At 40.7% G+C, this 27,502-nt stretch overlaps 1 protein-coding gene across 5 annotated transcripts in view; it reads right to left on the reverse strand.

Moving 5' to 3' along the window:
• NUP153 (nucleoporin 153) overlaps positions 1–26,862 on the reverse strand; it is an 80,803-nt gene extending 53,941 nt beyond the window's left edge. For 2 of the 5 annotated variants that reach the window (XM_025443847.3, XM_035710486.2), the window contains exons 1-2: positions 26,790–26,862; positions 3,662–3,887 (exon numbers count right to left, since the gene is read on the reverse strand). Coding sequence is in view for 1 of the 5 variants with exons in the window: in XM_025443840.3 (XP_025299625.1) it covers positions 3,662–3,887; positions 17,637–17,747 (337 nt within the window). In the remaining 4 variants the exon portion in view is untranslated. Of the gene's footprint in view, positions 1–3,661; positions 3,888–15,043; positions 15,182–17,636; positions 17,855–18,087; positions 18,222–26,789 lie in introns of those variants that run through there. The other 3 variants (XM_025443855.3, XM_025443840.3, XM_049105947.1) reach the window with 3 other exon arrangements.
• Between the last annotated feature and the right edge of the window lie 640 nt (positions 26,863–27,502).

Below are 27,502 nucleotides of genomic sequence, written 5' to 3' on the forward strand. Positions count from 1 at the left end.
CATTACTCATCACGGAAACGCAAATCAAAACCACAAGATAACAGTTCAACCCACTAAAAGAGTTGTAATAAAAAAAATTCAAAGGGTGCCTAGCTGGGTCAGTGGGATGAGCATACGGCTCTTGATCTCAGGGTCATGAGTTCAAGCCCCATGTTGTTGGGTGCAGAGGTTACTAAAAAATAAACTTAAAAAAAAAATCTTAAAAAATGAAAAATACGAACACCTGGGTGGGTCAGTGGTTTAGCACCTGCCTCGGCCCAGGGCGTTATCCTGGAGTCCTGAGATCAAGTCCCACATCAGGCTCCTTGCATGGAGCCTGCTTCTCCCTCTGCCTATGTCTCTGCCTCTCTCTTTCTCTCTCTCTCTCTCTCTCATTCTGTAGCTCTCATGAATGAATAAATTTTTTTTTTAATGGAAAATAATCATCGGTGAAGATGTAAAGGAACTGTAGTCTTCATACACTGTGGGTGGGAAGGCATAATGGTACAGCCACTTTGGAAAACAATTATTCCTCGAAAAGTTAAAATTGCCCTTTGAACTAGTGATTCTATTCCTAGGTATATACACAAGAAAAAACACAGCCACACAAAAACCTGCACATGAATATTCACTGTAACAGTATTCATAATGTCCAAGAAGTGGAAAAACCCAAATGTCCATTAACTAATGAATGAATAAATAAAATGTAGTTTTATCCATACCATGGAATATTGCCTGGCAATAAAAGGAAATAAAAAGAAGTTCTAATGTATGCCACAACACGGATGAACCTTGAAAACATTATGCTAAGTGAAATAAGCCAGTCACAAAACACCACAGATTCTATGACTCTTTATATAAAATGTCCAGTCCAGGAAAATCCATAGAGAGACAAAAACAAATCAGTGGTTGCCTCGGATGGAGAGTGACCACCAATAGGCCGAGGATTGGGGGGGCAGGTGGAGACAGAGATGGTGATGAAAATATCCTAAAACTGACTGCAGTGATGGCTGAACAACTCTGAATATATTTAAAACCACTGAATTATAAACTTCATCTTTTTAAATTTGAGTATAGGTTCACACACATTACATTAGTTTCAGGTGCAACACAATGATTCAACAAGTTTGTACATTATAAGATGCTCACCAAAAGTTTAGCTCCCATCTGTCACCAAACAACACTATTACAATATCATTGACTATATTCCTTATGCTGTGCCTTTAATCCCCATGACTTACTCCATAACTAGAAGCCTGTATCTCCCATTCCCCTTTACCTATTTACACATCTTCCCACCCCTTCCCCTCTAGCAACCATCAGTTTATTCTCTGTATTTATAATTCTGATTCTATTTGGATTTTTTTAGATTCCACATGACTGAAATCATATGGTTCTGTCTTTCTCATTTCTCTTACTTCACTTAGCATAATACCCCTCTAGGTCCATCCATATTGTTGCAAATGGCATGATCTTGTCTTTTTTTTAAATGATCACATACTATTCCATTTTGTGCGTATTTCACATCTTCCTCATCCATTTGTCTACTAATGGACAGGGAGACTGCTTCCATATCTTGGCTGTTATAAATAATACTGTACTAAACAAGAGAGCAGGGCAGCCCCGGTGGCTTAGTGGTTTAGCACCGCCGCCTTCAGGCCGGGACATGATCCTGGAGTCCCAGGATCAAGTCCCATGGTGGACTCCCCGCATGGATCCTGCTTCTCCCTCTTTCTTTCTCTCTCTGTGCTTCTCATGAATGAATAAATAAATAAAATTTAAAAAATAAATAAATAAACGAGAGCATTTATCTTTTCAGATTAGTGTTTTCATTTTCTTTGGGTAAATACCTAGTAATGGAATTATTAGATCATATGGTAATTCTATTTTTAATTTTCTGAGGATCCTCCACACGGTTTTCCATGGTAGTTGTACCAATTTACAATCTCACCAACAGTGTACAAAAATTCCTTTTTCGGGATCCCTGGGTGGCGCAGCGGTTTGGCGCCTGCCTTTGGCCCAGGGCGCGATCCTGGAGGCCCGGGATCGAATCCCACGTCGGGCTCCCGGTGCATGGAGCCTGCTTCTCCCTCTGCCTGTGTCTCTGCCTCTCTCTCTCTCTCTCTCTCTCTGTGACTATCATGAATAAATAAATAAAATCTTTAAAAAAAAAAATAATTCCTTTTTCTCCAAATTCTGGCCAACAATTGTTATTTCTCATCTTTTTTATTTTAGCCATTCTGACAGGTTTAAGGTGATATCTCATAGTGATTTTGATCTGCATTTCTCTGATAGGTGATGCTGAGCATCTTTTCACATCTGTTGGCTATCTTTAGGTCTTCTTTGGAAAAATGTCAATTCAGGTCCTACATCCATTTTTTAATTGGATTGTTTGGAAATTTTGGTGTTGAGTCGCATAGCTTCTTTGTATATTTTGGACATTAACCCCTTAAGCAGATAGGTCATTTGCAAATATCTTCTCCCATTCAAGTAGGTTACCTTTTTGTTTTGTTAATGGGTTTCCTTTGCTCTGCAATGCTTTTTATTTTGAGGTAGTTCCAATAGTTTATCTTTGCTTTTGTTTCCCCTGCCTTAGGAAACGAAACATACCTAGAAAATGTTCCTATGGTCCATGTTCAGATAAAATACTGCCTAAGCTCTCTTCTAGGATTTTTATGGTTTTAGAGCTCATATTTAGATCTTTTTTTTAAGATTTTTATTTATTTATTCATAGAGACAGAAAGACAGAGAGAAAGAGAGAGAGAGATGCAGAGACACAGGCAGAGGGAGAAGCGGGCTCCATGCAGGGAGCCCGACATAGGACGATCCCGGATCTCCAGGATCACACCCCAGGCTGCAGGTGGCACTAAACTGCTGCGCCACTGGGACTGCCCTCATGTTCAGATCTTTAATCCATTTTGAGTTTATCTTTGTAAATGGTGTTATAAGTGGTCTAGTTTCATTCTTTTACATTAAACTGTACACTTCAAATGGATGAGTTCTATACATGTAAAACATATCTCAATGAAGCTGTAAAAACTATACACAGTGAAATGACAGAGTACTATTTCCAAATATGCCATATTCATGAGCTATACTGAAGCTATTTAATATTTGTAAACCCCATCAAAATGCTGTAACAGGATCCAAAAAAGCCCAAGCCTTTAAAATGCAGGATCATTTAATTATAAGACTAATGAAATGACCCAGCTGAACTTGGGGCAGAGAGGACAAGAGCCAACTGCAGTTATACTACACCTAAATTCTAGTGTTGTGGGAGGCATTATCACAGTTCCATTGTAACAGTTAACATCTATACAGTGTTCCCTTAATTCCAGGACCTATTCCAAGAGCTTCATATCTACTTTTCTCAAAACAATTTATGAGGATACTAAGGAGATGTCAAGATTCTCTTGTCCAAAAAGCCACATGACAGTTGGTAGTCTGAAAATTCAAAACCCAAGTCTTACTCCAGAGCTTGCATTCTTAACTGATATATCAATCTCCCCTATACACAAAAAGCTGATAACTCATTTGAACTTGATCATCACCCTCCTCCTCCATGGTTTATGTACTACCCAAGTAGATTTAGTACAGCAAAAAATATTTATGAAAACTTATTACAGCAAAAAATATTTATAAAAACCTATCACACATAACAAAATATTCACATTCTATGTACCTTCTGTATTACTGACTGTTGGCTCAGGAGTGATTCTCCCATCATGAATATTAGAGCTCTCCTCATCGGCATATACTATATGATCATCTTCTCTATTTTCTGGCCACTGCGGTACCTCTCTTGTGTCTGTTGAGCAGCTGCATACATCTTCATTCTTGTTGAAGTATCTTTGTAGCCATCCTGGCACAATATTCTTAACAGATTCTGTAACCCTGCTAAGAATACCCTGTTGGAGGAAGAAACACATAAGGTAGTTTTAGAAATTTATCTTTTTAAATACATACCTTACAAAAAGCCATTATCAAGCAAAACATGACTACTTCTCACTAAAGTTTTCTAAAGTTCATTTACTTGCCTTAATGCTGACATGATGGTATTCTACAAATTCTACAGACATTATGAAATTCCTACTTTTCTTTCTTCCATATGTATAGATCCATGAGTCCGTAACTGCCCCAAATGGCCTTATATTTTAACCCTTTAAAAACTCCAACAGACCATCAATAAGCCATATACTCTTTAGATCAGTGCACTAAAAGAAGCAACACTTCCTTTCTAACCAGAGCCCAGCAGAATGGCTCCCGTAAAGAAGGGTGGCAAGAAAAACACCGTTCTGCCATCAGTGAGGTAGTGACCAGAGAATACACTATTCACATTCACAAGGGCATCCATGGGGTGGGTTTCAAGAAGCTGCTCCTCAGACACTCAAAGAGATCCGGAAATTTTCCATGAAGAAAATGGGAACTCCCGATGTACACAATGATACCTGGCTCAACAAAACTGTGTGGGCCGAAGGATTAAGGAATGTTCTATATCGTATCCATGTGTGGTCGTCCAGAAAAGCGTTAACAAGGATGAAGCTCTATATGTTGGTTACCTATGTACCTGTCATCACTTTCAAAAACCTACAGTTAATATAAAAACTAATCACTGATTGTCAAAGGTAACAAAAAAAAAAAAAAGCAACATAAACAATACCTTCAACAGCTTCCCCAAGCAATTATTTTTATTGCACGTTAAGAAAGAAAAAAAACTGGACAAATAAAAATGAGAGTCTTTTTAAGACATATAACAATCCAACGCAATAAATTCAATAAATAACCTAAGATTTTTTTGATGGGAAAACTTTTTTATATCAAATATTGTTTGAAGACCTGAGGAATGAATTTTATTATGACAACTATTAAAGGGAGAAAAAAAATGTGGTACAACTATCAGTACTATTAACACTTATTGTAGCTTTGTTATGTGCCAGGCACTGTTCTAAGCAATTTGCACATATTAAATTCAATCCTCACGCTAATTTTATGAAGCTGATACTAATAATGTCACTTTACTGATGGAGAGAAACAATAAAGTTTTAAGTAATTTGCCCAAGGTACAAACACAACTACTATGGTTTATCTAAGTGAAGTAAAAGGATGGGCTTTGGGATTGATAGGACCTAGGATAAAGTTTGAATACGTCCCCATACTTTGATTTATTCTAGGTAAAATAACAATAACACCCCCTCCAATCTGAGAAGGAATGAGTATCAAATGATAATGTGAAAACACTTCACATTTCCAAAATATGAAGAAACATATACTTGATAATTTTATTACTAATAAAGAAAAAAACTAGCAGAAACAAAATGGGGTGAGATAACCAAGTTTCGGCAAGGATTTCTTTCACAAATAGCATTAGCAGGATTTCTAGATAAAGAATCAAAGGAGGAGGGGATCCCTGGGTGGCTCAGCAGTTTGGCGCCTGCCTTTGGCCCAGGGCGCGATCCTGGAGTCCCAGGATCGAGTCCCGCATCAGGCTCCTGGCATGGAGCCTGCTTCTCCCCTCTGCCTTTATCTCTGCATCTCTCTCTCTATATGTCTATCGTGAATAAATAAATAAAATCTTGAAAAAAAAAAAAAAGAATCAAAGGAGGGAAAACATGAACTAGCAGGTACAAAAAACAATGGTTAAAAATCAAGGCAAAACAGGGGATCCCTGGGTGGCTCAGTGGTTTAGTGCCTGCCTTCGGCCCAGGGCATGATCCTGGAGACCCAGGATCGAGTCCCACGTCGGGCTCCCTGCATGGAGCCTGCTTCTCCCTCTGCCTCTCTCTCTCTCTCTGCATCTCATGAATAAATAAATGAAATCTCTCTCTAAAAAAAAAAAAAGTAAAAATCAAGGCTGAATATATATATATATAAATCTACTCTGAAAACTAACCCAATACAAAGAGGCCTTGAAATATCCTGTCAACAAAAAAGAAGACACTTCTAATACTGGCACTTGAATAGCATTTTCTCTACTGTTTGAAAGGTATAGGTAACAACTGGGAAATATGTAATTATTTTTCCATGTATTCTCCAAACAGAAACTGGGAACCAAACTACAACGATATAAGCTCCCCAGCAATACAGGAAGCCAACAGCCCTATAAAATACTTCCTAATGAAAAGCACAAATTCACGGTTCCCCTTCTCAATTCTAATGTTACACAGTATTAGTTTCTTTGGAAAGAAAAATTATGTATCTACATCCGTGATTTAGTATTTATAAAAATAAACATATACTATTTATTATTTTTACTTGTTATTTATACTTAAATATTTATTTACCCCCTCCCTATATATTTCAAAAGACTGGAAAGTGCTTACAAGATATAACATTAATAAGACTTGGAAAAAAAGAGAGACATCTGGGTGGTTCAGCAGTTTAGCGCCTGCCTTTGACCCAGGATGTGATCCTGGAGTCCCAGGATCAAATTCCACATCGGGATCCCTGCATGGAGCCTGCTTCTCCCTCTGCCTGTGTCTCTGCCTCTCTCTCTCTGTCTCTCATGAATAAATAAATAAAATCTTTAGAAAAAAAAAAAAAAAGACTTGAAAAAGAGACACATACTTGATATGAAGCAGTAAGTTAGCTAAAGCATGATAGCAAGAATTTAACGTAAAATTAAGGTTTGGGGTGAACTTCTAAGGTATTAGGCTACTAAAAGTATCAGAGATTCCCTGATTCCTACTCACTTAAGAGGGCAAGTACAGGGGATCCCAGGGTGGCGCAGCGGTTTAGCCCCTGCCTTTGGCCCAGAGCGCAATCCTGGAGACCCGGGATCGAATCCCACATCGGGCTCCCGGTGCATGGAACCTGCTTCTCCCTCTGCCTGTGTCTCTGCCTCTCTCTTTCTCTGTGACTATCATAAATTAATTAATTAATTGATTTAAAAAAAAAAAAGAGGGCAAGTACAGGGCACTGGGGTAGCTCAGTAAGTTGCGAATCCACCTTTGGCTCAGGTCATGATCCCAGAATTCTGGGATCAAGCCCTGAGGCAGGCTCCCTCTCCCTCTGCTCCCCCTCCACTCTAATTCACTCTCTGTCTCTCCAATGAGTAAATTTAAAAAAATTTTAAAAAGGGGGCAAGTACAGAACAACTTAAAATTAACACCATACTTCATCAAAGGCCATATATCGGGCAGCATTAAGTATTGTCGAACAATAATAAAATTGAAACAGTCAAAATGGATAAAATAAAACTCACTAGAGCTCAAGAACTTTGCTTGGTCCTTCCCATTTTTAAACTAAAATTTTACCAACGTATCTGATCACAGCCCACAGCTGTTCTGGTGGCACAATGAAGGGCAGCATGAAGAGTGTGACAGTAAAAAGAAATATAGGTGATAAAACTGACCCGGAACCATTATAAAAAACCAACATCCTTAAATTCAGTATACCCCTGTAGGGTAAACGACCCTAAGGCAACCACAAAAATTAAAAGCACAGTGTACTCTCTCTCGTGCAGTGGTTCCCATAGGGTGGTCCCTTTACTGATAACCTCAGCATCCCCTCAAGCTCTATCCCAGCCTAGAAGCAGGACTCACCTGTTTTAACACACCCTCCCAAGTGATTCTAAATGCTAAAGTTTGAGAACCACCGTTCTAGTTTAAGAGATTAGAAATTAGATGCATTTCAGGATATTACAATACATTTTAGGGAAAAGGTCCCTCTCTAAGGGGAATAAAAATTGTGTATACTTTAAGTCCTAACAGATCTGGAAAACATATATATGTGGAACACTAGTCAGATAGTTATTAAAATATATCATAAGATATTCTATAATCAATCAGAAAAACAAATTTTTTTAAAGATTTATTTATTTATGAGAGAGAGAGAGAGAGAGAGGCAGAGACACAGGCAGAGGGAGAAGCAGGCTCCATGCCGGGAGCCCGACACAGGACTCGATCCCGGGACTCCAGGATTGCGCCCTGGGCCAAAGGCAGGCGCTAAATCACTGAGCCACCCTGGGATCCCCCAGAAAAACAAATCTTACAGTGGACAGTGTGGAATATAATGCAGCTTACAGCTTCCCCGTGATGCCCAAATTTTAGCAATAGTTTTTAATCTGTACTGCTATTAATGATTTTCTATCCATTCATCTCTCTCAATAAATTTAGGTCTTCCTCCTAACTCTGGGAAACGAACTAGGGGTGGTGGAAGGGGAGGAGGGTGGGGAGTGGGGGTGAATGGGTGATGGGCACTGAGGGGGGCACTTGACGGGATGAGCACTGGGTGTTATTCTGTATGTTGGCAAATTGAACACCAATAAAATAGAAATTTATTATTAAATAAATAAATAAATTAGTTTATTTATTTAGGTCTTCCTGCACAATAAAATCAAATCACAGATCTGATGCTGTAGTAGTCTTCACTTGTTCTTCACTCACTCTATTCTTGATAGGCTATCCCACCAAACCAGCTTCTGGCAGGAGTGGCCCATGAAATACTAGGGGATACCAGATATTATGGAAGGGAGAAAAGAGAAGTCTAAGTCTTTCTTGTGCTTCCTCTCTGATCAAGGGCCCCACTTCTAAAACTATTGCTCCAGCCAGGTAGTCCTTCCTCCACTCCAGCTACACCATTTCTTCCTTCATCCTTTGAGTCCTAGGAAGAGTAGCAGCTTCCTACTCCTCCTAGCTTCTGGGCATCTTGCTATCCAATATTTACTCCTTTAACCACTAGCATATACTAAGTAGACTCTTTCTTAAAGATAATTTCAGTTGAACCATCTGGAGTGAAGTGTTTCTTGCAGGGTCCCTAACTGATAAAGCAGTGCTACTTGTTAACTTTTCTTCCTAATGAGCATGAAAGTTAAAAAGTCAGTCCGTGTAGCTTTATCAACAAAGGAACACACGTCCAACATTTGGGGTAGCATTCATATTACCCAAAAGTTATATCCAATCTTTATTTCTGTAAAATATTTTAGAATCTTATCTAACTTATAAAGGTAAATGCAGATATTATTTTGTTCATTCAATTCATTCCATCAATACTTATTGATTGAACACTACATGTCAGGCAAGGAACAGTGGGGGAGACAGCAGAAACAAATTTCTGCTCTCTCGGGCTTATATTCTAAGTTTTGGGAGACAGACAGACAAGTAAATATAATATGAACACATAATGTGGTGATTCAGTGCCATGAAGAAAAATAAAGCAAAATGGGGTAGTTATTTTATATAAGCAAAGACCCAGCCATGCAAATTTCTAGTGAACTATTTTGGCTGAGAGAACAAAAGTGCAAAGTCTTAAATATAGGACTGTCCTTGGCACATGCCATCTAAGGTTCTGGTAACCAACCGTATTAATAAGTACAAAGTCCAGTAAGCCTTAAATAACTATTTAAATCTTGTAAAATTCCTCTTTAATCATATGTGTGTGCATGCCTATGTGTGAGAATCTACATGTAACCCTTTGTTCTGTAGCTTATATATCTAGTCACTTCAGGACTAAAACAGTGGATCTCACATTAAAGTCTTAAAATCAACAGCACTTGGTGTCACCTTTTGGCAAGTCAGAAATGCAAATTTGTTTTAACAAACTCTTGAAGGGGGCAGCCCTGGTGGCACAGCGCTTTAGCGCCGCCTGCAGCCCGGGGTGTGATCCTGGAGACCCGGGATCAAGTCCCTCATCGGGCTTTCTGCATGGAGCCTGCTTCTCCCTCTGCCTGTGTTTCTGCCTCTCTCTTGCTCTCTCTGAATGAATAAATAAATAAGTCTTTAAAAAAAAAAAAAAAAAAAACTCTTGAAGGGATTCTCATGCAAATTAAAGCTTGAGAACCGTGTAATAAAATCATCTAAAACTTGGCCATTGTATTCCCAATTAAGACCACGGTAAACATAACTGTCATACGAGGTTAACTACAATATAAAGTTTTATCTAAAAGACAACCCTATTTCCATGATTATATTATCGAATACATCATACCATTGCTATCAATTTTGTAAATATCTACTTCATAATATCAACTCTGAAAATCAAACTGGCAGTACATAAAAAAAACCCCACCTTTAAATCTATTTTAATAAGTTAAAGACTTATTTAACACACTTTTTTACAATAAATAACCAACTACTAGATGTTAGAATTTTTTTGAATTGCTAGGGAAAACAGAAATCTGATTATGCACAGAATTGGCTAGGCTATAAACAGATAAGGGACTTTGTCTATCAAATAGACTTGGGAGAGATACATCCCTGCCTGGCGATTTTAAGAGTTTTGAAGACCAAAGGATACTTTAGCCACTAACTGGAAAAGTGAGAAAGAGTGAGGGAACTAGAAAAGGGGAAAAGTCACTTTCTTATGGAAGTGAAAGCTCCTCTGATGCTATTACTAAAGAACGTCTATTACATTTTCAGTTGTTCTTGAGAGAAAATGTTTCAAGTCTTTATGGGAATGAGGCAAATCAGCTTCCTACATGGCTGTGGAGAAAAACTACTTCATGATATTAAGAGGGGAGAACAAAACCTGATAGGAAAAAAGAAGTACACGGAGTAAAGGTCTACTAAGGTGTGAATATTCAAGTCCTAGTTTACCAGATTAATTTCTCTACATTCAGAGACTTCAGCAAAACTGCCACCATTATAATTTGATGTCAGTTTTCCTACAGAAAACCTTCTCTGATCCTCCAAGTCTGGGATAGTCACCCCCTAAGTGCACCAAAAGTGCCCTTACTTCATACAGAGTGGCAACCTGTCAAACAGGATTAATCAGTCTGTCCATCGGCTCCACTAGAGCATCAACTCTGTGAGGACAGGCACCAGATCCGTACAGAGCACAGATTAGTTGACACGCTGCTTTAATTTATCTACAACTGCAAGGAAAAAAAAAAAAAACGTATTCACAGCTGCACTGCTCAACCAATCTTATGCCCACATTAGAACTGGGCATAAGACTGGGCATTGACAGGCTGCTAAAAAGAAGTTCAGCAATTCTAGTATTCAAAAATAAAAAATACATTTTCTTAGTGTAATAATTTCACCTTACAAAAATATAACTTGTTGCCACTAATAGCCCTTCCTTTAAGAAAACAATTTGTGAAAGATATCCAAGAGTACAGGAAAACTAAACCATTCCCTGGAATGACGAATACTAAAAGCCAACTAAATGAAGAAAGCAGAAAGGTAGCCAAAGAAAGCAAAATTAATGAAGGGCTTAGAAAAATCAACAAAACAAATGGGGCATTAAAATCTTAAAAACACTCCTTGTAACCCTAAAGCAAAGTCTACACTAGATAATCATAAATAATGAAGTTAATTTCAAGGATTAAGATTGAATTTTTAAATGTGGACTAGTTAAACTGAGTTTTTTCTTTCTCTCCAAAAAGTAAAAGTTTTTCATGTGGCAAAACATGGCAAAAACACGTCCAAAATGTCACTGATATTTACAACAAATTATTTGAGGACCAGAAGTAAATCCAATTCAACGCTAAATATACATTAAGACATTCAATGTGTAGGACTCTATGACTATGTTAGTTTTTCAAATTAATTTTACCTAAGTTCAAGGATTAATGAAAGAGGGTAGAGGTGGGGCAAGGCTCTTCTATAATCCTAATTTAGAACTCATTTGCATTGAAAAAGACATTTTTTCTTGTATATCTTTCCACCAATTTGTAATCTCAGTATTACTGGACAAGTCTCCTACAGGCCAACTCTTTAACATTACTATATTAGACTTCCTCTCTTCGGGCAGCCCTGGTGGCGCAGCGGTTTGGCGCCACCTGCAGCCCGGGGCATGATCCTGGAGACCCGGGCTCAAATCCCAAGTCAGGCTCCCTGCATGGAGCCTGCTTCTCCCTCTGCCTGTGTCTCTGCCTCTCTCTCTGCGTTGCTCATGAATAAATAAATTAAATATTTTTAAAAAATGGTTTAGACTTCCTCTCCTTTATAGAAGGCTCTCTATTCCTATTTTTAGCTTTCTTGACTTAAACTCTCTTTTCTCCACATTAGCCTCTATAAAGTAGTTATATGCAGATTATAAAATCTCCTCTCTCAAATAATTTCAGAGCACGGAGTATAAATATCAAATATAATCCATCTTCGGTTTTAAAGTTTTGGAGCTCCCATTCTCCCAAATACATTGTTGTTTGGATCTCTATCAGCTCTTCTGGCTGCCTTTATTTTGTTGAGACCTGTCAACGACCTTTCCTTAGTTTTCTTCCAGGCTTCTGCGTACATTCTCCTTACCCACTGAACTTCCATGTCACTAGGTTCTCCTTTCCAAACTTTTTTGAAACTCTTACTTCAGTTTCCCTAGTTTTCACTTCGTTCCCTCCAAGCCAAATGAAGAAGAACAAGGGCTAAGAACCCAAGACTTCACAGGAGACTTAAAGAATATCTAATTATAAAAACATCTTAAATGCTAAATAGTAAAAATCTGGATGCCATCATAATCTTTCAGTTATTTAGAGTTTTGTAATGTATCTATCATAACATTACTTAACTTTAATATGCAGCTATTTCCATGAGGGAAAAAAATAATGAAGTATTCAAATTCTAATGCGGTTATATTGAATTTGATTTCAATAACCTGAATTTAACCTCCAAATCTAAGCTACTCTCTGTCATTATTTTACAACCTACAGATAGTCATTCGGCAGCCAAAGGTCCCCTATCCACAGTCCAAACCCTGCTAGCCACTTAAAATCCACACTTTTCATTTCTCTGCTCAACCTCAAGAGATGAAGCCAAAAAAAAAAAAAAAAAACCATGAGCATAAAAATTTGCTGGCTAAAAAAATTTTTTTAACTACAAGTGGCTACAAATTTCAACCTCCTTCAAAATTCTGCTCTAATGCAGTAAGGAGAAACAGGACCTGGCTTAGTCTCTTATTTGTAGTTATCAATATCAAAGAGGTGGTATTAATAGATGATTAACAGTAATCAAACAAAGACAAAAAAACGGAATCCTTAAATCCTTTCAAACTAGCCGTAGGAAATCCAATAGAGCCCAAAGCAGTTTAAGTCACTAAGTGTAACCTACAAGATTATTGTCATTTTTCTTAAATAATCTATTTGAAAACAAGTTTTAAGAGTTTATTTTTTTTATCACAGTACAAAGAAGATCAGCAAAATCAAGCAAACTGAAACATTTATATACAAGAAAGGCACTCTACCATCCTCTTTCTGATAGTAAACAGAGTAAACTGTATCTTGTGGCAAGACTTAAAATCATGCTACACAACACAGAAGAATATTAAAAATACATTACAACCAGGACCACAAGGCTAAGTAGCTACAAATAAAACATTTCTAAAAACACAAGGTCATTACATCTTCCTAATAATATTCTATGCCTAAAGAAAATGGTTTTAATTAGTGACCTCAGACCAAAGTCTTCATTTTACTTCAAACTAATATATACCAGCCTCATCAGAGGACTTTCTGGGATATGGGGACAATCCCTGGGGTTTATTGTCATTTATTTTATTAAAAACATTGGTAAGTGGGCGCCCGGGTGACTCAGTCCATTAAGCGTCTGCCTTTGGCTCAGGTCATGATCTCAGGGTCCTAGGATGAAGCCCCAAGTCAGGTTTCCTGCTCAGCGGAGAGTCCGCTTCTCCCTCTGCCTCTCCCCCCTCCATGCTCACTCACCCTCCTGCATGCACATGCTCACACTCTCTCAAAAATAAGTAAAATCTTTAAAAAATTGGTAAGAGAATCAATAAAATACCACACACAAGGCTCTTCCATCACAAACAAAAAATCTATTACACAACTTAATACTTGGATTTATTCTCCTCTATACACTAAATGACTGACATTTCTATGAAGACAATGTGTTCAAAAATAAGTATTTGAGAGGTAGAGTTTTAAGTCCAGCCTCATCACCTGGTAAACAAGTCCCTAAATCCAATATAGGCCTATATATAAAGGGAAAAAAAACTTCTACTAAAGGCAGCAAAATTCAGAGACAAACATGTAAATCAAAAGGTGGTATTTAATGGCAACAATTTCAAATGAGTCCTTACTAACTATATATATGCCAGGTCCTGTTATAAGAGATTTACTCATCTCATTTATGCCTCAAAACAATTTCCATTTTAGAGACGAATAAATTAAGCAAAGAGAATTTAAAAAACTTCTCCAAGTTCTGGCAGAACAAGGTTCAAACCCAGATGCTGTAAGTCCATTACAGTACATTTTTTCCCTATCACCTATTTCCAGTTCTGTTTACACAGACAGTATTTAACATCTAAAATAAAGCAAAGAAAGATATAAGTCAAAACTACTTAATGACTTCTGGAATGACTAAGTATTCCATGTCTAAATATTCTTCCTTTTCATAACTGAGAATACTTTTTCACCATCAGATCCCAAGTGGGACACACTTGGGGAAAATTATCATATAGGAACTACTAAGCAAAAGAAAAAAAAAAAATCCTAAACTGTCATATACACCAGGGTTAGGCAAACCATAGCCTGTGTGGGCCAAATTCAGCCCTCAGCCTGTTTTCATACAGGCCTCAGGCTAAGAATGATTTTTACATTTTTTAAAGGGTTGTAAAAACAAAACAAAGAGCCTGCGGCAACAAAGCCTAAAATATTTACTATCTGGCCCTTTACAAAAAAGTCTGCAGACTCCTATCTAAGCTACTTAGTAAAGGGGTTCCCTCTTTTTTCTAAAAGAGCTAAATGCAAACACCACCCTGTTGTAAGACAAGCTACATCCAGGCAGAGAAAATGAGTGGATTCCCTCAGCTCCAAAACAGAAGACAAAAACCTCTGGAACACCCCCCCCCCCGGCCCCCCCCCAAAAAAGGGCAAAAATAAGTAATTCCCTCTCACCAGGAGGTGGCAGTAGACTCTTCCAGAAGCAAGGTTCTGGTTTGCCCATGGGTTCAAGTTTTTTGGTGGTGGCTATTAAGAAAAGCTTGATCTCTCCAGGGCTGAATTCCTGGGCCTGACAATCTGCACAAGAAGTGGGAAGGGAAACCGAAGGGGTGACAGAAAACTAGCACCTTTTTTTAGGGACCTGTTCACTCCCAACTAGAAAAATGATACCGTTTCCTAAATGCATCTGGGCTGAGTTAGGGGGTAGGAGGCAAGTGAAAATGTTTGACTTACATTATTCAGGGCTGTTCTTCATTTTTGCTTCTACAATTCTTTAAGTTACTACCCTTCAGTTAGTTGAGTAAGACAATGGATTTCTGTCTTCAAACTTCAAGCAAGATGGCATTTTAAAGATCAGAAGTTAAAGGGAAAAAAATGTAATCTTTAGCTGTATCTCAGCAGAGCTAAACCAGAAGTCAAAACAGGAAATTACAAGTCAGTAGAACACATGCAAAAGTTGCAGGTACTGCATGACTGCACAAGCTAATTGGCCTGACAGGCAATGGCAAACATCCATGAACCAACAGTGCCAAACCTCTCATTCCTATTCCAACCCTCTACTACACAACCGAAAACTTTGTTTTTGCCCAGAAACCCTTGGACAGTTAATTTAATAACATTAGTACAAAACATGCCATGTCATGAAGCTCCTTGCTATTCATGATGACTCAGCAGCTGAGGCAAAACACAGAGGTGACAGCGTAAGACAGTAGACAGCAAGCAGGTGGTCTACAAGTCCACAAAAGTCCCAGCAAGAACTAAAGGCAGTTTCTCTTTTAAGATTCTTAAAAATTGAGCATTTTTTTGGTATACTCGTGGATACTTTCCTTTGGTAGAGCCTGCCGATATTAAGTAACACTCGCAGTGTTGATAAAGAAACCCCCAAACCTCTTTAATCACAATCCAAAAAACTAAGATGCACTTTCTTTTTCAGTTAAATGGCTAGGACAAGAAGCTGAAAGTATTTTAGAAAGCGGGAAATAATAAATTATCAAGCTCTAAAATAAAACTAAACAGCCTAAAATCATGTCAGCTCTAAGAAAACCTAGATCATAGGTATTATATTGTTAGGGCATCATCTCCCCAAAGTTAGATTTTTATTTAAGTACATTTGAAAATAAGCTGTGATTTTAACTCCTGCCACCTGGAATATATTAGCTCCTTTCTAAATCCTGCCCAGATTGTTCAATATATGTACTTAAAACATTTCATTTTTTTATACAGTAACTTTCTTCTAAGATCTAAGAAAGCACTCAGACATTTATTCTTCAGGAGATACATAAAGCATGTGTGTCTAACTCCCATTCTACAAAAGGATTTGGTTAAATAGCCAATCATGTGATCTGAATTCTAATCTGAAATCTGCCTGCAAGTACCCCTGGATCCTCACAAAGAAATCTGAAAACCAACCCCTTTCTGTATATATCTGGGGAAAAACTAGTGGGAGGTATGAGTAATGTTAAGACTTCTATCCATTTGTAGAGAGCTATTCAATATTGTAAACCACCATTTTCACTGTTAAAAATTTCTCCCAAATTTTTACTTTAAAAGCTTTGTTTTTTAATGATACAACTTAACACCATCACCAATCATGTTATTCAAAAAACCATCATCATCCGGAATAAAGCAATCCAGGAATCCTACTTTTAACAGGACGCAACAAGTTACCAGACCCTTTTGCTATACTTTTGTGGGCTTTTTTTTTTTTCCCCCACAAGTTTAAGACACGCAAGTACCTACCCGCACCTTATCACTGAGAAGTTTCGAAAGCAAATCTTACTAAAATAAATTTTTAACAGTTTTCTATTCGGTTCCCATAACAAACAGGTTTTTAAAAAAAAAAAAAATCATTTTTTTCCTCAAAATGGATTTGTCTCCTTTACACAACGAGGATAAACTCCTCTTCAAAATTTCAAACACCCACGAGTGCAACACGGTGGTTAATCAGAAGACCACCAACCTTCCTGGGTGTCAAAAGTGTACTCAAGCTTCTAGAATACGCCCCGTAATAGTAAAATATTTCGTGCATGAGATCAGGACTGGAGTCCCGGTCAACTGTGCATAATAGCCAATTCTAGCGTCCAGAATAAAATGGGGGGGGAGGGGGAGGGGGAGGGTAGCCGAGGGGAGGGAAGAGTCTCGCAGCGGAGAAAAGACGTAAGGGTGGAGAGGGACTTTCAAAATGCCCCAGGGCCTAGGTAACTCTAACCCGGTTACGGGGGGGGGCGGGGGAGATCCAAGCGGCTGCTCGCAGATCCAACGAGGGGGCACCCGCAGGGGGCACGAGGAATTCACAACGATGAAAACAAAGTTCTTCCACTTGCGGCGTGAGGAGCGCCCCATCCTCGCCCGGGGGCCTGGGCAGCGGCCCGCCTGGGACAGCCCCCTCCCCGCACCAACTGAACCGCGGGGGACCAGCGAGCGGCAGGCGCACGGGCGGGCCTCCAGCCGCCTCTTTTTCCTTTCTCCTTCGAGAGGACGTGAGTAATACCCTCAAACCCCCAATCCCCGCCAAAAACGAGAAAGAAACGCGCGCATCGTGGGCCTAGAATTTCTGTTCCCGCCCTACGCCCGTGCGGGGGAAAGCCCCTGGCCCAGAGGCGGGGCGGGGGGTGGGGGCCCGAACCACACGTGCGAGCCGCAAGGACGGGCCCGTCTCGGCCCACTTCCCGTCGCCACCCCGGCGGCCCGCGATCCCGCCGCCTGGCTCGGGCCTGCCCTCGGGCCCTACCGTCCGCTCCACGTGGGGCGCCCGGGCCCCTGGGCGCGCGTTCCCGACCCGCCGACACGCCGCCGCCGCCGCCGCCGCCGCCGCGGGGTCCCCTACCTGGTGCTGCTGTCGCCCCTGCTGGTAAGGCTTAACCGGGCCCTGGTGGCAGCGCCGCGTCCGGATCTTGCCGCCACCGCCCCCTCCGATTCCTCCGGCTCCCGAGGCCATGGCGGGGCCTCCGCGGCTTCCCGCTTCGGGGCGGGTGAGGGGGGCGGGAGAGGCAGAGGTGGCGGCCTTAGAGCCCCCCCCCGCCCGGCCCCGGCCCGAAAGTCCGCCTTCGCTGCCCACACAGTGGAGCCCAGGCACACCGGGAGCCGCGAGGTCTCGGGCAGGAGTGGAGAGAAAATGCGCGCTGGCAGCGGGGAAGGCGGTGGCGGCGGCAGAGGCCGAGGAGCTGGCTCCGGCCCGGCAGCCTCCCGCGGCCCCCCGCCTCTGTGTATGTCACGGTCTCTATGGAGATCCCCCGCGGAGGACACGGCGAGCCGCTCCAGGCGCCGCTGAGGCCTACCCCGACCGCCGGCTGATGGGGATCCTTCCGTCGCCCCAGCCGTGGCTGCCGCAGTTGAAGCCGCCGGCGCCGCCCGCCTACCCCTCCCCTCTGCGCACAGCGCCCGCCCCGCCGTCGTCGTCGTCCCTGCAGTCGCCGCCGCTATTGCGCCTATTGCCGCTGCTAAGGCCGCCGCCGCGGTCGCGAGCCAGAACGCCGTCACTCGTCGGCGCCCGACGCGCTCGCATCATCACAGCGCGACCGGGGGCTGGGCCAAGGGGAAGGGAGGGCCGCTCGAGCCCGCGCTCTCGGCCGCGCGGCACGCTGGGAAGCGTAGTTCCGCGGCAGAAGGCGAGTTCCGGGAGAGGACGACGCGGAAGGAGGTCCCGGGATCCCCGCGGGCGCCCGCGGAGGCACAGAGCCGAGAGCCCCAGCCTCTCTACCGCTCTTCGCCGTCGACTGACGCCCTTTTGAAAGCGGGCGTTTAACGTCAAGACCGTAACCTCCTGTCGCTCGACTTCCCCTTCGGTTGGTAAAACGGGTGGAAAGCAAGCAGATGGGGACACCGAGAACAGGCGCGAGTCTAGAACGAGGTGTTTGGTGCCCAGGATCTTCAAGCCTAAAGCTGCATTGGTGGGTACAGTTTCATTAATGTCCCGGGCGCAAGTGAGCGCTGGAACTCCGCCCCCAACGCCTCTCTAGCTTGACCTGGGGTTAAGTCCAGACTCTGAGCCTTGGCTCCTCTCTAAGAGGGGAACCATCCAACCCACCGCATGGAGAGCTGTGGTGAGCCTCTTCCGCAGAGTACGAGGTGTCTGTCCCGGAATATACAAGGAACGCAGTGAGCGGCTCCAGTTATCACCCACGCAGTCAGCTCACGGGGTGGGGGTGGGGGGGGGGTCACCAGTAATAACAGCGTCCCGCGCATTGGCCCCGAACAGGAGGCATTCCGTTTAGGGCAGGGAGTGCGTGAGCTAGGATCGAAGACTGAACCCACAAAGAATAGAGATTGTAGGAACGGACCATCAGGAAGGGCTAAGGCGAGGTCCCATGGTCCAGCCCTCCCATCCCGCGACCGGCCGGCGGGGGTTCGTTGGAACTCCCGAGGCACCTTCAAGCCTACAGGTCAAAGCCACAGCGACAACCCAGTTTTTCTGTAAGAGTCGAAACAGGTACCCAAATGAGTAGGGAGGGGGGCGGGAATCTGTTGTTTAAAAAAAAAAAAAAAAAAAAAGGGATCCCTGGGTGGCGCAGCGGTTTGGCGCCTGCCTTTGGCCCAGGGCGCGATCCTGGAGACCCGGGATGGAATCCCACGTCAGGCTCCCGGTGCATGGAGCCTGCTTCTCCCTCTGCCTATGTCTCTGCCTCTCTCTCTCTCTGTGACTATCATAAATAAATAAAAATTTAAAAAAAAAAATTATATATATATAGGTTTAGTGTTCCATTTGAGACACCTGACTGTAAAGCTTAATAATAGCTTTGGAGTCAGACTTCATTTCAAATCTGTCACTAGCTGTGTAGCCTTGGGGAAGTTACTGATCCTCTTTCTAAGCTTCACTTTTCCTCATGGGCAAACAGGATGAATATTTACCTCAACAGGGCGGTGGGTGGGGTGAAAGCATTATTGCACAGAGAGCTCGTAATAACTGCTTAGAGAGAAAGCATGTAATATCCAGCTATTAGGTACAAATTAACTCTGAGACATTCATACCATCTCCACCACCAGACTGCACAGTTCAGATCACTCTATAAATCCCGTAAGTCAAATTGTGAAACCAAACTTACAGTACCTTGGATTTTGTAGTACTTTTCAGCACCTAACTGTATCAGATACAGGTTTATAGAGCAAATGACTTTAGTGACCCCTCTGACTGTAATCACCCACACAGGGGTGGTAAAAAGTTGCCAGATAGGACATGAAATTAATCTACTTCCTCTTCTGTTTCCTGGTTCTCCTACTTCCATGCCTGGTTTCACCAATAACCCCCCCCCACTAGATCCCTCTTTCCCCTGAAGCACCTCACCTTTTTTTAAAGATTTTATTTATTTATTCATGAGAAATACACAGACAGAAAGAGGCAGAGACACAGGCAGAGGGAGAAGCAGGCTCCATGCAGGGAGCCCCACGCAGGACTCGACCTCTGGTCTTCAGGATCACACCCACCAAAGACGGCGCTAAACCGCTGAGCCACCCGGGCTGCCCATCACCTCACCCTTCTCAAATACAATTGTTTCTCTTTCACAGTTCTTAGCTAGGTATTTGACAAGCAGAGCAAAGTAGTTCCTAATAAGTGAACTCCTAGGGAAGATCTGTGCCTGAATCTTTCATTGGGCTGCATACAAAGAAGATGGACCCGTAGCCCTGTTTCATTTTCCCTTTTCACCCTGCCAGACAGAATTTCTAGCACAGGAGAGAGAACTGACTGAGACTCCAAAAACCATCCCTTTCTTGGCGGTGGGTTATTTGATGTGTGCGGGGGACAGCCTTCATACCCAAGCTTTGAAAAGGACATGCAAGAGAGCTGGGCCAAACTGAGACAAAACTTTGAAATAGAAAATTGGTAGAAAGGATGCCTGGGTGGCTCAGTGGTTGAGAATCTGCCTTTGGGTCCGGTTGTGATCCTGGGGTCCTGGGGTGGAGTCCTGTATCAGGCTCCTCACAGGGAGCCTGCTTCTCCCTCTGCCATAAATATATATATATAATATATATATATATATATAATATATATATAAATAAATAATTTTTTAAAAATTGGTAGGAATTGAGAAAGTATGGGAAAATCCACATCCCCCGTTAGCCTTGATCTCAATTATTTACCCCATTTTACAGTTATTTCTTTGAAGTAAAACAGGATTTGAAGAAAGAATAATACATTATTCCCACATTCATGTTAACTCAGTTACTGGAAATGGTACCAGGCTTGACAGCAGAGAAGAAATAAAAGGCAAGAAGAAATTCGCATTCAAAACTTCCTACTAATTTTACCCTGAAATAGTATCAGCTTCACTGTGGGATGAAGTAACTTCTGCATAGTTTGGGATTCAAAAATAACATTGTTTCTAGGCTGAAATTCATTTTGGAGTTAAAAATCACCAAACCTCCTATATTTTGGAACAGGACTCATTCTTCAGTTAGGAATTACTAGTAATAGAATGGATTCCAATAAAGTTATTCCGATTATAAAATTTAAAGAATCTGTCTGCAGTTGAACATACAAAAAGTTATTAAACATTTCTCTAGCAGATACTATATATAAATTGGGAAGAAGTACCAAAAATTAAATTGAAAAAGAGTATCAAATGACATGGAACAGTATTAGAGATTCCTGAAATCATTCCAGCCTTATTGGGAATTAACAGGTTCTTAAGGGAATAATTACTTAGTGCTTACAATTAGTTTCCATAAGTGATTAATTTAATCCCCCCAAAAAACAAGGATTCTGTAGTTCACAGAATGGGATGGTATCACTTAACAAATTTTGTGTTAGGAACTAGCTATCTTTGTATTCCTTCTTTTCCTTATTACTTATTTCTATTCCCATCCATCTTTAGACCTCAGCAAAATTGCAGCAGCTCTGAGAAGTAATCTTAAATTTTGGGTTGTTTCAGGGAGTGTATTTTAATAGAAATTCATTTCTCAAAAAAAAAGAAAAGAAAACGAAAAAGAAATTCATTTCTCCCCTGCTAGGTTTTAAACTCCATGAAGACAAGGATTTTTTTTTTTTTTTTCCTCACCTCCATATCCTGAACGGATAGCACAGTGTTGATACATAGCAATCATTCTTTATATATTACAGCTAATCACTACCAATGTCAACTGTTTCTATTTTATTATAATAAATAATGGAGTGATTAATATGGCTAAACTGCGTTGTGTAATATTTCCAAGCTTGCACATATTTGTTTTCTATACTGCATAACAAATTCTTTCTCAAATTCATCTATTTATTCAATGATAAAGCATTCAAGAGTATCATGAAAAAATTCCTATGAAAATGAACAAGGGATAGTGGAAGGGGAGGTGGGTGGGGGGATGGGGTGACTGGGTGATGGGCACTGAGGGGGGCACTTGACCGGATGAGCACTGGGTGTTAATGCTAGATGTTGGCAAATCAAACTCCAATAAACAAATATACAAAAAAAGAAAAAGAAAAACTGGCCCCAGTTTTTTCAGCCAGAATGGTTGGTTATATCAGATAAGATTTCATTTTATGAAAGGCCTGTTATTACCAGGGTCCTTGCCCCCAAAAAAACTTCCTTAAATCTCCCCTCCCCATACAATATGGTAACTGTCTACCAATTATAAAGTAGCACATCGGCTGCTGACCATGTTCTAAGAGATAAGGAATATCCACTCATTTCAAATGAACTACAATTTAGTCTAAACCCAATCTGGATTGAAAACTGCCTTTACAAATTCTTCAAAAGGTAGTCAATTCTGGTCAAAGGAGTATTTCGAGATGACAATTAGAAGTTAGAAAATTATGTGTTTATGTTATCTTAACATAAAATGAAGTGTCCACTGTGTTGTCTATTAAAGCAAATTATTATTTTATTGAGAGTAGTTTTGGATAGATCTCTATGATCTTCCACACACGTCTTCATGTGATAATTATTAGCAAGCATTTCATTATACAGAAAAATAAGGTGAAACTAGTTGTTTTTTTTTTTAATTCATTAATACACTTTGGTCTCAACTGGAGAAAATTCAAAGTGTCATTGAGATTCTAAAAAGTTACCAAGTTTTTGTCTGTTTGTATTTTAAGGAAGAGAGGCCATAGCATTGGAAAGATATTTAAACATACACATCATTATGCTCTCATTAACTTACGGTGTGCTCTGACTTTGGGGAATAAAGTAATACTTAAGACTAAATGAATTAACTAATATCAAATTTTGATTAACCACATATATCATGTCACAGAAGATTTTTCCTCTTCCTACTTATGTCAATGTATATTAGCCTTTGACATATACGTGTTTACTTATATTCTATTATAGTTTAAGGCATATTTTGAACTGATCAATTCTAAATAGAATTTCAGTTCTATTGAACACAGTAGTAGCCAAATTCAGGAAGACTAGTTCCGTCCTAACAAGACAGTTAATGAATCAATTAGGATTAAACATTTTGTCTAATACTCAAATATAAACTAGTATAAGCATAAACAATTGAGACCAAGGCTAAATAAAGGAATATGTGGATAGTTATAAACCATTTACAAACATGATTAAATATTGAAAAACATTTATTGAGAACCTATTATGTAGTGGTTTCTAGTATATGTCAGTGTACCAAACAGTAAAACAACCTCTGTTGACACGATGCATTACACTTGTTTTACTGAGTTCTTTTCAAGTTTACTGAATAATGGTCTATTAGCCACTAGAACTTAACACTAATAATTCACTCCCATAATTCTGCATTCTAAGTTCTAAACACATGCTACTAAATTCATTTAATACAATCTATTGGCTTCATTTTTTAAAATATAATCAGTTACACTTAAAAACAACTCATCATTAAGGTGGCAAGCTATTTAAATCTATGATGTTTGCAAAACTCAATTTGCTTGCACTAAGCTAGTTTTTCATTTTTTAAAAGCATTTGTAAAGAATGCTTTAATTTATCGGACCCTAACTCATTAAAACATTTCTTTTCGAGAGCATTCTTTGAATTAACATCTTAAAAACCCTAACATCTCATCTCACCACCACCCCAAGAAAGGCACAACCTGCCAAGCTGAAATGTATCTTTTGGCCTTTTGCTACACTGGATTAGCAGCACCTGTCCCCAGGAACTTGTAAAGGATCTCTGCCCATCCCAGGCCTACTCAATCACAATCTGCATTTGTTAAAATAGGTATCCAGGTGACTTGTATGCACATGACAGTTGAGAAGCACTGTTTTAAAAATTAACCATGCCACCAGAATTAAGAAAGCATGTCTGAAATGTCAAGGGTCTGAAATTCAACGTCAGTTATGAAATATACTGATGCATAAACATTTAAAAAAACATTTTGCTAATTCCCAAATATCTTTGTACAAATTTTCTTTTTAGAGTTAACTCATGAGAAATCAAAACACATGGATGTAGACTAGACCATCTCATAATCCAAGAAGCTAGGATCAGAGAAAAATACCAAACTACTTCCCTAGAATTCCTGTGACTTTTCTCTTTCCAAAGCACTCACAAAATCACTGTTAGGTAGAAAAGCAAGCAGGAGCAACCCTAAGAGCAAATATCCTCAGTACTGGGTTGGCGTCCAATATCTAAAACGCAAGCAAAGAGGTCAGGGTACTTGGAGAAAATGTGTAGATTTCACCTGTCCTAAATTGTAACAGAAATAACAGCTTTCAAGTTAACAAATCACAAAAACAAGTAGGTTACCTACTTCTAATAGTTTGATCTTTTAAAGAAATGCCATGAGATCAATACAATATTTAAATGCAGTATTTTCTCCAAAAATTACTTCTGGCAAAAAAATTAATAGTGGATCCTTTAGTCTAAAAATTTACTGCAGCTGGCCATCAAAAGTATTCTTCCCACACATACCTAGAGTTATTTCCTTCTACAATAAGGAAGGCATAAAACATGAAATATAAGAAATCCTTTTTAAAAGTCTCACATACACCTTCCCTCCTGGAAGCCAAACATAAATATATTTGCTCATATAAACACTTATGGATCAAGGCATCAAGGTAAATGAATTATCCAAAGTTTGTATAAAGAGCAGTCTTAGGAATTCCCATTCCTCATTAATCTACAACAATAAACAATTTAAGAGTTGATGAACCAGCAGTTTATAGATCATGTAGATTTTTTCCCCCTCTTATTTAACATTTTGGTACATTTCACCCTATTCCAAAACCAAGTGGAAACAAAATTAAACATTTTTTTCCTTTTTATTCTCATGGGCTTCTTTGTCCAAAGGAAGCTAGACACTACCGGAAATGAAATTCTGGATTTAGTACATACTTATTCTCCATTATCACAGGGAGTAGGGTTGATTTAACAGACATAATGGTCATTTTGCAAGAAGATTTTAAGCCAGGATGTATAACCTGTGGCCTATGTCCTACATAGCTCACCTTGTTTGGATCCATCATAAAGACAATAGGATATTGTGGGCTACCAAAAATATGGTTCTTCAAATCCAAAAACCAAAAGGCACTTTTCAAGTATTCTCCAAATAAATACATGTGAAATTATACTATTATACATTCAATATTAAGTAGGCACTATCGCCAAACAAAAGCAATTCTGCAGACATGTAGCAAAGTCTATTAAACATCCCCTGCTACCCCCCAGGGAGGGAGAACTACCTCACCCATGAAGGTTTAGGTTCCAGCACGTAAACCATGCATAGAATTAAGACATCAAAGTAGACCATAGGTCTCCGCAGAGGCCCGAACCAAGCAACAAGCAGCTTCTCCCAGCCACAATTAAATCCAAGCCATAACTTAGATGCTTTAAATTAGTAATAGTTAAACCAGCTCTTTTTCACTTGCTTGCTCATAAAATCTGGCCCTCGCTGTGAGTCAGCAGTGACTCATAAGCACTTCCTACAAGAAGCACCTGTTTCCAGGCCCGTCCCTTGCAGTTGAAGTGCTGAGATGAGTGATCTTAGTTTCATGCTTGCTAACACCAGAGTATAATCCCTCTTCTCTCTCCTCCTGGACAGGGCCACGCAGAGCTTGGCTGCAGACAGGTAGCAATCTGCTGCTGGGCGGCAAGGAAGGTCCTTACTTCCATCTAAGTAAGGAAAAGCCATTTGCTGTGTTCCCTGCCAGCCAGTGTGAATATGCCTCTCCCTTAACTCCTCGTCATAGGGCCCTTTTGCAGCTAGGCTCCCCCAAGTACCAGCATCTCCCTTCTCTCCCGACCTCCTTTGGGTTTACAAACAAAAGGGAGCAGACTTCTGCCTTTCGTTTGATCCGTCACTAACTTTAGAACTGGATCCTTTGAGAGGGACCCGGGTGGCTCAGCCTTTGGCTCAGGTCATGATCCCGGGCGCCTGGGATCGAGTCCCGCATCGGGCTCCCTGCAGGGCGCCTGCTTCTCCCTCAGCCAGTGTCTCTGCCTCTCTCCCTGCGTGTCTCTCTCATGAATCAATCAATAAAATCTTAAAACAAAACAAAACAAAACTGGATCCTTTGAAAAGTATTAACAACTGAGAGGGGAAAAAAGAAATCCAATCGTTCTTAGACACTCTATGTCCTAATTGTGAGCTAAGGAAAAGGAAGGTCGAGTGGCCGTTTCCATGTCACCTAAACAAGGCAGGTCAGGGATCCCTGGGTGGCGCAGCGGTTTGGCACCTCCCTTCAGCCCAGGGCCTGATCCTGGAGACCCGGGATCGAATCCCACGTCAGGCTCCCAGTGCATGGAGCCTGCTTCTCCCTCTGCCTGTGTCTCTGCCTCTCTCTCTCTCTGTGTGTGTGACTATCATAAATAAATAAAAAATTAAAAAGTATAAGATCTTTAAAAAAAAACAAGGCAGGTCAGATGGTTCATTTAGATTTTTCAGCAATTTTCACCGAACACTTCCTCTCCATGTGAACAATACAGGAAAGGGGGAGATGTTTAAGGAGCGCTAGAAGACAGAAGAGGGGACGCGGAGAGGAGAAAGGGGAGAGCAGGTGTTCGATTGCGACAGAGTCACCACTAGCCACTTGTGCAAACTCGGTCGAAACTTCTGGGTTCACGGCACGCCTGAACTCACCTTTGGTGTGTTCACTCTCCATGGGTCAGTCTTCTGAGTCCAGATTGCTTCCTTGTTGGTCCAACTTCAAAAGCTATAAAATAAACGAAGGAAAGATGACTGATACCTCGCAGGCATCGTGCTCCAGAAGTGCAGAGTATCACTTACGCCCTAAATAATGAAGGACTCATGAATAATACATTCGAAAGAAAAGACCCTCCTTACGGCCACCACGTGGCTTCCTAACATTTTACATCCAGAGTACCAGGCACCAATTGGATAAGTGTTTATTGATTGGATGAGTATGTATTCATAGGTCCGTTATTCCCCCTGACAACTTTTATGTTATAGAGGTGGGGTGTTTTTTTTTTCCTGCGTGTTTCAAAAATACTTTAAAATAAATTTTGTGAAAATACTCTTTTACTGTTAGACCACCTTTAATCCCTTTTTCCTTTTTTTTTTTTTAAGATTTTATTTATTTATTCATGAGAGACACAGAGAGAGAGGCAGAGACACAGGCAGAGGGAGAAGCAGGCTCCATACAGGGAACCCAATGTGGGACTGGGCTAAAGGCAGCTGCTCAACCACTGAGCCACCCACGTGTCCCCCCTCTTTTCCTTTGAAATACAATTTACCACTGACCATGCACTAATTGTAGTGTCACAGGTAAAAAGAAAAAAAAAATCACTTTTCACAATCAGATGAAAATGGTGCTCTCTCCCCGAGGACCCTCA

This window comes from Canis lupus, chromosome 35 (assembly GCF_003254725.2).
Source record: "Canis lupus dingo isolate Sandy chromosome 35, ASM325472v2, whole genome shotgun sequence".
In the NCBI taxonomy this organism is placed as follows: Eukaryota; Metazoa; Chordata; class Mammalia; order Carnivora; family Canidae; genus Canis; species Canis lupus.